Source organism: Dipodomys merriami, unplaced genomic scaffold (assembly GCF_024711535.1).
Source record: "Dipodomys merriami isolate MVZ:Mamm:240054 unplaced genomic scaffold, mDipMer1.0.p SCAF_42, whole genome shotgun sequence".
Classification (NCBI taxonomy): domain Eukaryota; kingdom Metazoa; phylum Chordata; class Mammalia; order Rodentia; family Heteromyidae; genus Dipodomys; species Dipodomys merriami.
The window spans coordinates 1,074,377-1,086,977 of NW_027205826.1; the positions used below are offsets into that span (position 1 = coordinate 1,074,377).

Consider the following 12,601-nt stretch of genomic DNA (forward strand, 5'->3'; position numbering starts at 1 on the left):
AGCGCCTTCCGTACCTGGCCCGAGCAGTGGCGACCGATTCAGCTGGGCACCGGCCTGATGCGAAGGTGGCGTCTCAGCTCGATGTGCAGTGCTCGAAGTGGGGGTCGTGGGTGTGGCAGTGGTCGTGGTACTGCTCTGGATGACTGGGTTGTTCCTGTCCCACATGTTTACAGTTTTATTGTTGTAGTTGCTTGGGTCCCCCCAAGCTGAGGTACCATCATCAATTTCCATTTTGCGTCGAATGGACGGTGGAGAGGGTTCCTCCCAGCCAGTTGCCTCACTGCTGTCCTTCTGTGTGACTGGTGCTGGGCCCCCAATCCACCCTGTCCCTGTCTGCTTAACAGAAGCAGCTCCTCCCCAGTTACTCGCATTGTTGTCTTGGGCTTTGTGAGTCCAGTTCTGCTGGGGACCAGGTTTGAGAGCCTCACCCCAGTTTGTACCTGGATTCACCTTTGCACTTGTGCCATTGCCCCAGCTGCTGGTGCCAGACCTTGCAGCCTCATTCCAACCAGACCCCGATCTGTTATTGTCAGCATCCCACCCAGATCCATTTTTTTTCCCATCCCCCAGGTGTCCAAGGACAGGAGACGGATCAGCCCAGTCTCCCGCTCCTGCACTCCAGGCTGGATTCGATCTTTGTCCATCGCCCCAGTTTTGGGATTTGGGTTTTTGAGTCTCACCCCAGGTGGGTGCCTTGTCCTCCTGATTTACGGTCCCACTCCAGGCATGGCCACTCTTGGCAGCAGCAGCATTAGTAACAGCAGTAGAGCTCATCGAGTCCCCCCACACCCCTGGGCCACTGGACACTTTGTTGTTGCTGTCTCCCCAACCTGTGTTTGCTGGCGCAGCAGTGGGTGGCGAGCTGACCCACGCCGATACTGAAGAGGTATTTGTACTGTTCACCACGGACCCATCGTTCTTCCCCCCTGAGTTTGAAGGTTGAGTAGCTGCACAGCCCCAGGCCTCTGTCCCATTGTCATTCTTCCTTTCAGACCTAGGGGATTCTTCAAATTCCCAGGCAGTGTTTTGCTTTACAGGAGTCTGTCCCCAGCCAGTATTAGACAGAACTCTTGGGTCAAGGTCGTTCCTTGGCAACTGGATGTGCCCTTGGTCTATAACCCCTTTATCTCGCCTCCTGCCCTCTGCAGCTCCTTCCCTTCCAGTGCCTCCATCACCGTGGCTGCCAGAGCCATCACTACTTCCTCCACTTGCTGTGGCTCCAGAAGATGCAGCTTTGGCCCACGAGTTCATGTGCTCACCACCTGGCTGCTGGGCAGGAGAGTGGTTGGCAACACTAACGCTTTCCCACCCTGGGGATCCTTTCCCACTGACATCACCATTGGAATGCTGGTTCGGGGACTTGCCCCACTCCCCATTCACACCACTAGAGGAGTTCCGGCTGGAGTGGCCCCAGGCTCCTGAATGGATATTACCGACTCCGCTGCTACTGCTGCTGCTGCCCCTTCCCCAGGAGAGGATCCCAGGACCTGCAGGAGGCCCCGAGTCCCAGGCACTCCCTCCATTCCCTTCCTTTTGCCCAGCACTGCTGGATCCATTTTGCTTAGCACTTAATGCTGAGTTCACAGTGTCTCCACTCCCCTGGCTGAACCCAGGATTATTATTTCCTGTAGCAGGGCTGCTGGGGGACAGTCCCCACACAGAACTGCTCATTCCTTCCCCACCAGCCCCACTGCCTTGAGACACTGATGATCCGTTAGCACCAGGAAGGCCTTGCAGGTGGGGCGGGATGATGGCTCCCATACCAACAGCCATGCCCCAATTTGGCAGTCCATCTGTCTGCATTGCACTGACGGGGTTTGGTGAAGAGCTCATGGAGTTAGTGTTATTTGGCCCATCAGTGTTAAGGTTCTGAGACTGTACGCTGAAAGACACATTCTGAGAAGTGGATGTTTGTGGTTCTGTGCTCTCTGGTGGCAGCAGGTTTCCCCAAGCACCTAGAGTGCCTGCTGGGTTCCCATTTTGACTGCCCATGCTCTGACCTATGGCACTGACTGGACTGCAAATACTGGAAGGGTTGCCTGTTGCCACAGGTCCTTCATGTCCAAGCACAGGCCAGGCAGCTGGGTTGGCATTAGGATTAAGGTTAAGATTAATGCCGGCATTGGAGTTGGAAGCACCCCAGCAATTCTGACTTCTCCCATCTCCAATCATATTGTCCATTTTTCCATCCCCACCACCAATAGAGCAGTGAACCAGGCCAGAGCCGGAACCTGTGGCTACACCCCACACTCTGGCTGCACTTCCGCTCCCATTTGCTCCCCCTGCCCCGAGGGCACTCTGATGGGAAGGGCTTTGGACGAGTGCGCCACTGGCGCCATTATTGCCATTCGTCTTCTTGGTATGTCCTGTGAAGCTGCCCTGGGCACTCCCTGTAGCCATGCCACTGTTCTCTGAGCCACAGGTGGAGGCGGAGTCAGTGTCTGCAGGACATTCTAAGGCTGACTCAATCTCTGCTCCTGGGACGGCTGGCCAAGCCTCCTGGTCAGCCTTGTCAGTGATCACTTTATCCCAGCTGCAGTTGGCTTCAGTTCTGTAGGAGGGCTGCTGTCCCCACTGAGAATTTTCATAATGATCTGCCAGTGCGCTGTGACCAAGATCTGAAAAAGACGGAACAAAACTCAGAATTAGATATTCGTCCCACTTGTCAGTGAATCAACAGTTAACTAATAATTGGGAGAAGCTCTATATTGTAGTTCAGCTTTTTAATTCTAAATGAGGAACTCTAATATAAAAATGGCTTGAAGGAGCTAAGGGTATGGTTTAGCGATAAAGTGCTTGCATAGCATGCATGATGAGGTCTTACGTACCGTTTCTTGAACTTTAAAAAAAAAGAAAGAAAGCTATTTGACTTCTTAGCAGCTCCCACTAAAAATTACAGTAATCTACCCCCCCCCCACTCTCCCTCTCTCCCTGTGCCTTTGAGCATCTGTGCTAAAGGAAGTGGCAGTCTGGAGTACATGCTTAGGCAACTTCTGCAAATACATAGATTTGGGAAGTGCTGGCACAGATACTAAGTTCTCCTGGACTTCTGAATACAGTTCAAGAGTTCTAATGAGGGCTGGGCTCAAGTGGCAGAATACTTGCCTAACTAGCACCAGGCCCTCAATTCTATCTCCAGTATTGAAAAACAAGTAAAAAAAAAAAAAAAAAAAACAAAAAAAAACCCTTCCCTTTCCAATAGCCAATAACTTGCTGTTTCACCAGGATAAGGTACTGTTTACATCTACGCCAAATTCTCATTCAATAAGCTGCATTCTTCAATGATAGCCAGTCTCTCCAAATAATTGGTAGCCACAAGAACTCAGATTTTGGCCATAAACATTTATGCTCTGGTTCACTCAGAAGATATTGTCTACCATCATGTCTTCAAGGAGCCCACCTTGAGAAATTAGTCTTAATTCAGGTTGATTTTTTCAATTACCCTGAACCTGTGCTTTCTTTATCACCATACTTTTCTAACAGGATTTGCTTGTAATTGAAATTCCTGCTAAGAACATTGGATAATTATTTTATTTGGGATTCTATTATACCAATATGGTCTTTCACTTAGATTACATTTAATGACTTAATTTTGAAGTTGTTTGAAAACAGAAAGTAAAAGTATACACAGACATTTTTCTTTATTGATTCTTAACACACATTAGTTGTACAAGGGGGTTTCCATAGAGGCATTTTCCCACACATAAACAATGTATCCAGTCAACCTCTCCCCTCCCTAATCATACACATACACACACAGACACACACACACACAAACACTTTTTGTTGTTGTTTGCTTATTTTTGGTGCCTGTTGTGGGGCTTGAACTCAGGGCCTGTGCACTGTCCCTGAGCTTCTTTTGCTCAAGGCTAGTGCTCTACCACTTGAGCCACAGCACCACTTCTAGCCTTTTCTGTTTATGTGATACTGGGGAATCAAACCCAGGGCTTCATGCAAGCTAGGCAAGCACTCTACCATTAAGCCACCTACTCAGCCCTGTCCCTGAGCTCTTTTGTTCAAGGCTAGCACCCTAACACAGCTCCCTTTTGGTTTTTGTTTTTTTTTTTTTTTTTTTTTTGTCGGTCGTGGGGCTTGAACTCTGGGCCTGGGCGCTGTCCCTCAACTCTTCAGCTCAAGGCGAGCGCTCTACCACTTGAGCTACAGCGCCACTTCCCGTTTTCTGGTGGTTTATTGGAGATAGGAGTCTCACGGTCTCTCCTGCCCGGGCTGGCTTTGAACCGTGATCCTCAGATCTCAGCCTCCTGAGTAGCTAGGATTACAGGCGTGAGCCACCAGCGCCCGGCTCCCTTTTGGTTTTTGCGTGGTTAATTAAAAATTCAGAGTGGGAACTTTTCTGCCTGGTCTGGCTTCGAACCATGATCCACAGATCTTAGCCTCTAGAGTAGCTGGGATTACAGGTGTCACTTACTCTGTTTACCATTCCCACTCCTGCTGTGTCCACCCCCCATCAGAGCCTGTTTTACTTTCCTATTACTTTTTTTTTTTTTTTTTGTCGGTCGTGGGGCTTGAACTCTGGGCCTGGGCACTGTCCCTCAGCTCTTCAGCTCAAAGCCAGCGCTCTACCACTTGAGCTACAGCGCCACTTCCGGTTTTCTGGTGGTTTATTGGAGATAGGAGTCTCACGGTCTCTCCTGCCCGGGCTGGCTTTGAACCGCGATCCTCAGATCTCAGCCTCCTGAGTATTACTTTTTTTTTTAAGTGAGAATTAATTGTAACAAGGAGCTTTCACTATGGTATCTTACTTTTTGCTGAGAATAACCTTCTCTATTATTTTTCTTCCCCTGTATCCTTAATCCCCTATTGATCAACAGCTTTCATGAGTTCCATGCCTTCATCATACATTGTTGAACTGTTAACCCTCCATATATTTTATTTATTACATATAGTTCATTTAAAATTCATCTACCATCCATCCATCCATCCATCCATCCATCCATCCATCCATCCATCCATCCATCCATCCTTTGTTTGACAAGCTGGCACTTTTACCATTGAGTCACAACACTTCCAGCTCTAATATTTCCTCATAGGGTCTTGCTTCCTGACTGGACATGATCCACCTCCATTAGGTTTCCTGTGCAGCTAGGATTATAATAGGCATGAGCCACCATATCCAGCTCTTCCCTGAGAAAGAATATCACAATTTTTCCCCCTCCTGTCTGCACTAACCTCCAACTGCAATTCCAACAATCTCAGCCTCCCAGCTAGGATTACAGGTGTGAGCCACTGGTGCCCAGAGCCAATCATAACAGTCAATTTCAACTATCAAATCTATTAAAGCAAAGGTATTTTAATGTGATAAAATATATGCAACACAAAATATACCATTTCAACCCTGAATACAAAATTCATTAGTATCAAGTATTAAGTTAAAAATACATTTAATGGGGCTGGGAATGTGGCTTAATGGTAGAGTGCTTGCCTTGTGTGCATGAAGCCCTGGGTTTCATTCCCTATATCACATAAACAGAAAAGGCTGAGGTGGTGTTGTGGCTCAAGTGGTAGAGTGCTAGTCTTGAGCACAGAGGCTCAGGGACAGCGCCCAGGCCCTGAGTTCAAGCCCCAGAACGGGCAAAAAAATAAAAATAAAGGCTGGGAAGATGGCTCAGTGGTAGAGTGCTTGCCTTACATACATGATGCTCTGGGTTTGATTCCTCAGCACCATATAAGCAGAAAAAAAGCCGGAAGTGGCGCTGTGGTTCAAGTGGTAGAGTGCTACCCTTGAGCTGAAGAGCTGAGGGACAGTGCCCAGGTCCAGGGTTCAGACCCCCAACTCCAGTTAAAAAAAAATTTTTTTAAACAATTTAAAAAAATTAAAAAATAAGAAAAATTTTAAAAATATATTTACTGCAAATTGGGCCGTGTGTGTGTGTGTGTGTGTGTGTGTGTGTGTGTGTGTGTGTGTGTGTGTGTGTGTGTGTGTGTGTGTGTGTGTGTGTGTGTGTGTGTGTGTGTGTGTGTGTGTGTGTGTGTGTGTGTGTGTGTGTGTGTGTGTGTGTGTGTACACGACACACCATGCCACATGGCAGTACTGAGCCTTGAACTCAGGGCCTGAGCCTGGTGCTCTCTACCACTCGAGCCACAGCTCCACTTTCAGCTTTTTGGTGGTTAATTGGAGATCTGAGTCTCCCGGACTTTTCCTGCCTAAGGCTGGCTTTGATCATCAGACATTAGCCTCCAGAGTAGCTAGGATTACAGGCATTCACTGCCACACCTGGCCTTGACTGGATTATTATACTAATTTTGTATGCCCTAGACCTGAAGTAACTCCCAATCTCATGTATTGGGCACTTAGTCCCCAGATGGTGGCTCTAAGCTAGAAGGTTCTGGAAACTTTAGGAGATGGAACCTAGCTGGAAGAAGCAGGTCACTGGGGTGAGTCCTTATAGTAATCTTGTCACCACCATAATTATGATACCACCACCACCATCACCATCACAAGTCACTATTTCTATTATCATTACCATTTCCATTTCTACCACCACCATATATTCTTTTAACTGGAGTCCTCAGACATACCCCCCCACCAAAGCAAATACTTAAAAAACCTTCTTTTTACATTGAAAAGATACCTAGCGTCTTAGAACTTTCTTTGAAAATATTTGACTCAAATATTTTTAGAAACCAAAGTTTCCTGTATTGTCAATTCACAAATCCTAAGTTGTCCAAAGGACTGAACCACAAAGGAGAAAAATAATTAGAATGTCTGATTTCTTTTAAAACTAAAGGAATATCCTCAATGAACATGGACCCTTGAGGGATCTCACCTGTTCTGTACAGTATTGGAGTTTGTAAAACTGAGGCCCACATACCAGACATGCAGCATGTCTGAAGATATTTCCTTAATATAATCACACAGCTCACAGAAATTTTAACTATTTTCAAATATACCTGTGCTAATTCAACCTTATTGAAGAAATAATGTCTCTTTTCCAAACAGGAAAAAGAAGTGTAGAGAGGTAGTATGACTTAACTTTGCAACTAACAAACAGTGAGGAATAAATTGAAAATATGTGGTTTCAGAACAAGATTCTTAGTACTTTCTGTCATTTAATTCAGTTATCAAGACAATTTTTCCTAAAAGAGAAGAAACAAAAAGCTCATGCAAAACATTAAATTCTCCTTTCATCTTCTGTTTGCATGCTTTACCGAGTTGACAAATGCCTATAAAAATCTATGTAATATGAGGTGAATAAATTTAAAAGGGTTATTGTTTAAAGAGAAAAGCTTTCCTGTTTATCTTTAAATTTCCAAATGTTATCACATGAAGATAAATTTTTCTTGGAAAATAACTGAATACAAGCCTTCTAAAAGGTATAGTAAGCCAAATTTTAATTAGGTATCAAATTAATCAGGTAGTAAAGCACAGACAAGCTCTACTCGAAAGCATGCTGAATACTACTTAATTGGTAATCACACTGACAAACAGTAAATGCGTTCATTCTTTACCTTCACAGTCCTCTTAATGAAAATCATAAAACATTATAAAAATAGTTTCCAGTGGTTTCAACAGTTAACAATGTGTTTACTGGGAACAAATTCCTTGATACATGGTTTTCAGAGGAGGGAGAAAAATTACAAGTATTTTAAGCTTTTGAGAACTCAAGATGCCGCTCCTTCCTCTGCATATTGTGTGCAAGTATCTCAGGAGTAAAGTATTTCACATTCAGAATTCTAGTGCGCAGAGACTCATGAAACAACTGTTTTAAGCGTAAGGAATTCCATGTAGAGCAGAAGAAAAGGTTTGTTAGAAACAATAATAGAAGTGTCCAAAACAATGAGCTTGTTGCCTAGCATATGTCTTCCAAAAGGCAGGTAAGGAGACTGTTTCCTCCAAGTTAAGAATGGATTAAAAAAACAGTAGAGAAAAGGGAAAAACAAGCTTGCTCAGACTAAGAGGGCAGGGGTAAACACAGTATGCAATGTCGGGGCCATGCCTTTGCTCCGAAGCAGATCCCAGCAAGCAGCTCTTTTCCAAGACGCCATTTTATCCAATCTGAACTGCTGCCAAGAGCTTAGGGACTCCAAGCTCCAGCTCACATGCAGGAATGACATGTCACAAGCTTCCTGGAGAGGAGCAGCCGTTATTAGTTTTTGGATGGCTTTGTCTCTCCTGCTCTAGGAGGACAGATCCGTGAGGCACAAAGTGCAGGAGACGCTGTCTCTCAGAGAGCTGCCCTGCCCTGGGCTCCAACATGTCGGCGGTAGCCAGAATGAACTGCCTTCTGTGGAGCTGCCAGGATGCTCCAGGGCCAGCCTGGCGCAGGCTAACCATAGAACAACCGCTGCCAGCAATGCAGTATGAACAATGCCCTTTCCACCCCATGATGCCATCTGAAAGCTTTGATTATCTAATTGCAGCTGACACTAAACCAATCTTCTTCCTCTTTCATTTTAGCAGCGGCTTCCACTTCAGGAGTCAGTGAAAATTAGCACCACAACCATTTTTCTAGGTTTTTTTGAAAGCCAGACAACACAATTAGGGTGGGCTGCCTATTGGTTGCATGAAAGTCAACTGTGGTTCTACCAAACTGCCTTTGTTTTATATTCTTTCTTTTCCTAATAACTTCTCTGCTTTTGGCATACTGACACTAGCGGTAATATTCTAAGTGGGCTTCGTATATAAAATGGCATATATCCAACTTCTTAATTAATTTTCTGCCTTTCCACCTGTATCTAAAATAGTAGCAAATACTATTACAAATTAAAGAGAGCTCTGTTAATAAACTTATAACCAACCACCAAAAAACAATGCACTGCTCTGCTTAAAGGCAGGATAAAAGAAAGATTTTTCTTTTAAAGATAAAAGCTCTTAAGTCTTTCAAGTTGGAGTTACCTTGCAGACTTGGATATCCATAATCTGAAGAGAAACAGACATGGTAACAAAGTGACATCTTCATAAATCTAACAGAGTCCCTGACCTGGTCAGGTTTCCAATCAATTGGCTAACCCAGTTCCCCTCCCAATTAATACACGGATTTAACACCCCCCCCCCCCCCATTACTCAGTGAGAAGGCCAACAGATGCCAGAGACAGCCTTTATACCAAGAGGATCTGGAGCCGGGCGCTGGTAGCTCACACCTGTAATCCTAGCTACTCAGGAGGCTGAGATCTGAGGATCATGGTTCAAAGCCAGCCTGGGCAGGAAAGTTCGTGAAACTCTTATCTCCAATAAACCACTAGAAAACCGGAAGTGGTGTTGTGGCTCAAGAGGTAGAGCGCTCACCTTGAGCTGAAGAGCTGAGGGACAGCGCCCAGGCCCAGAGTTCAAGCCCCACAACTGACAAACAACAACAACAACAACAACAAAAAGAGGATCTGGAGCAAGGCTGGAAGGGTTTGGCCTATCCACCTGGGAGATATCCACCCTGCTTGAGCCTCTGCTGCTGCCACTGCTGACAAAGAAGGTACACAAATTTCACCCATGTCCATATACCTGGCTCACTGCCAGTCCAGTCTCAGCCTGCTTTGGTCCTCAGTGTAGGCAGGTCCACCAGCCCTTTGAAGACCTTTCTAGGTCTCTGTCACCCCAGCACCTCTGGGCACACTTAGCCTTGTCTGTTTTTCCCCCCTTTCTTGTTGTAGGACTGTTTAGTATTTCTGAGATTTTTACGCTTTACTATGTATAAACATTTGCTCTCAGGTCTAAGACTCTCAGGTCTTTCTATGGCGTATGGTGGAGAAATTTAATCAAAGAGTTGGAAGACAAGGGACTAATATTCTAAATATACAAGGAGCTCAAGAAACCAACACCCTCTCAAATCAATAACTCATTTAATAAATGGGCAAAGGAGCTAAATAGAGAAGCGAGAATGGCCAATAAACACATGAAGAAATGTTCTACATCCCTGGACATAAAGGAAATGAAAGAACACAGTGATTCCATCTCACCCCAGTAAGACTGGCTTATCATCAAGAATATGGCTAGGCACTTGGTAGCTCATGGCTGTAATGCTGTCTACTCAGGAGGCTGAGATCTGAGGACTGCAATTCAAAGCCAGTCCAGGCAGAAAAATCTGAGACTTTTATCTCCAATTAATCACTGAAAAGCCTGAAGTGGAGCTGTGGCTCAAGTGGTAGAGTGCTAGCCTTGAGCAAAAAACTCAGGGACAGCACCCAGACCTGGAGTTCAAACCCCAAGGAATGCTCCCCCTCAAAAAAAAAAAAAAAGTATGAACAACAAGTGCTACAGGGGATACAGGGGAAAAAGGAACTCTACAATGTTTGTGGGAACGTAAACTAGTACAACCACTCTGGATGGCTGTTTGGAGGTTCCTCAAACAACTAAACATAGAAGTTCCCCATGACCCAGTTGCCTCCTTGGTCAACTACTCAGAGCATTTCAAGTCAGGATATGGTAAAGACATTTGCACTTCCATGTTCATTGCTGCACTATTCACAATAGCCAAGTTATGCAAACAGCCCAGATGCCCTACAACAGATGAGTGGCTCAAGAAAACATGGTAAAATACACAATGGTTCATCTATTAGAACGAATATTGTTATTTGCAAGGAAATGGATGGAACTATAATAAATCATGTTAAGTGAAGTAAGCCAGGCTCAAAAAGACAGTGTTTTTGTTCCTATGTGGAGGGTAGATCCAAAATACAATTAGTTACTGCTCACCAGTGACTCACACCTATAATTCTAGCTACTCAGGAGGCTGAGATCTGAGAATCACGGTTCAGTTCGAAGCCAGCCTGAGCAAGAAAGTCCATGAGACTCTTATCTCCAATAAAGTACTCAGAAAAAACTGGAAGTGCAGGGCACTGGTGGCTCATGTCTATAATCCTAGCTACACCAGAGGCTGAAATCTGAAGATCAGGGTTCAAAGCCAGCCTGGGCAGGAAAGGCCTTGAAACTCTTATCTCTAATCAACCACCAGAAAACCAGATGTAGTGCTGTAGCTCAAGTGGTAGAGTGCTCATCTTGAGCTAAAGAGCTCGGGGACAGCATCCAGGCCCAGAGTTCAAGCCTCATGACTGACAAAAAAAAAAAAAGCTGGAAGTGGCACTATGGCTCAAGTCATAGAGTACTAACTTTCAGCCAAAGAAGTGCAGGGACAGTGTCCAGGCCCAGAGTTCAAGTCCCAGGACCACCACCACCAATAATAATAACAACAACAACAGTAATAAAAATACAATTAGGCATGCTAATGTATACAGGGTTATGTATATCATATACACACAAATAAGCTGACTAAAGAATGGTACACTTAGGGTAAGAATCCAGTAGTGTAACTCCTCTGAACAATGAACCATTTAACAAAATTCTAGAGGCTGAAATATGTAGGGGGTATGCAATGAAGGAAGGCACAGGAATGAAGAGAGGGAGAGGGAGAAAACGTAGTCATGATAGTAGACGTACACTATGTAAGAACTGAACTACATAACGTGAAGGTAGGGATAGAATGGGAAAGCTGGAGAGAATAATGGAAGGGGTGACACTGACCAACATGCATTGTACTCACTACTGGACTTCTAGAATTGAAATCCCTTTGTACAACTACTTAAAAAAAATATTATAAGGCATCTTTTTTAAACACTCTGCTTTATAGCAGTATTTTACAGCTGGGTACATATTTGTTCCTGTCTCCATTTACCAGACACACACTACTTACATACAGAACCCTATCAAGGAGGAATCTATCCATCTGAGAGAGAGGAAGAGTCAGAAGTACAGGGAGCCAAGTGTCTCGGTCAAGGTCCCCAGGAGGCTATGGTCTGGAGGGTGAATCTGGCCTATCGCCATATTTGACGCAATCCTCACCTACAGTGCCTGCACTACCACCTACTTTCCTTACCCACAAGCCTACAACTTGATGGTAGACTATGGACAACTCAAACAAGCTCTGCTGGATAGTGTTAGTGCCAAAAATGGCAGGGAAGGGACACGGAGAGTATGGAGGCTCAGACACCTCCTCTTGGGTGAGAAATCAAATACTAGTCAGTGGCATAACCATGCTCAGCTTCTATGTCTTGGTCCACAGCTCCAAATTTTTGTTTTTTTCATTTGACTAAGCTAGTCATATTATAGAAAGGCCAAACACTTTATGGGTTATTTTGGATTTAGTGAAACTCCAATGAATTAATTAGCAAAAGATGTAGCAAAGTCGCACAGTTCACAGTGAGTGCAAAGGCTTGTGCTAGATGAGTGTATTACAGCTCCTGGAGGAGGTTTGGGGGTGAAGGGGCTGAATAGATAGACAAAGTAAAAGGGCAAGCCTTTGTGTGCTACTAGAGAAAGACTTGGCATGAAGCTGGCACCTATGTGAGGCGTCAGGAGACAGTCAAGTGAGGACAGAAGCCAGGTCATGGAGAAGAGGCAAGCACTGAGCAGAAAAGGCTGTGAAGGCAGAGAAAATGAATCTATGGATTAAGACCAAGGTACTTTCCAAGGATACCTCTGAGTCAAAGAAAGGGGATGGGAAGACTTACCTTGCTGAAATACCAGAAATGACTGGGAAGGAAGGAGATGGTGTAAAAGGAAGACTTTGGTTTGAGAGCCCAAAATCAACTTCTTACTTTACATCCATTATATAGATGGATTCAATTCTCTGACATGTTTTTAGTCCATAAA

General features: G+C 44.9%; 1 protein-coding gene across 11 annotated transcripts in view; it reads right to left on the bottom strand.

The window, feature by feature from the left end:
- Tnrc6c (trinucleotide repeat containing adaptor 6C) overlaps window positions 1-12,601 on the bottom strand; it is a 112,505-nt gene that overhangs the window by 40,845 nt on the left and 59,059 nt on the right. For all 11 annotated transcript variants that reach the window (XM_069992900.1, XM_069992905.1, XM_069992903.1 and 8 more), the window contains one exon: window positions 15-2,618. In XM_069992900.1, the coding sequence (XP_069849001.1) occupies window positions 15-2,618 (2,604 nt within the window). The remainder of the gene's footprint in view (window positions 1-14; window positions 2,619-12,601) is intronic.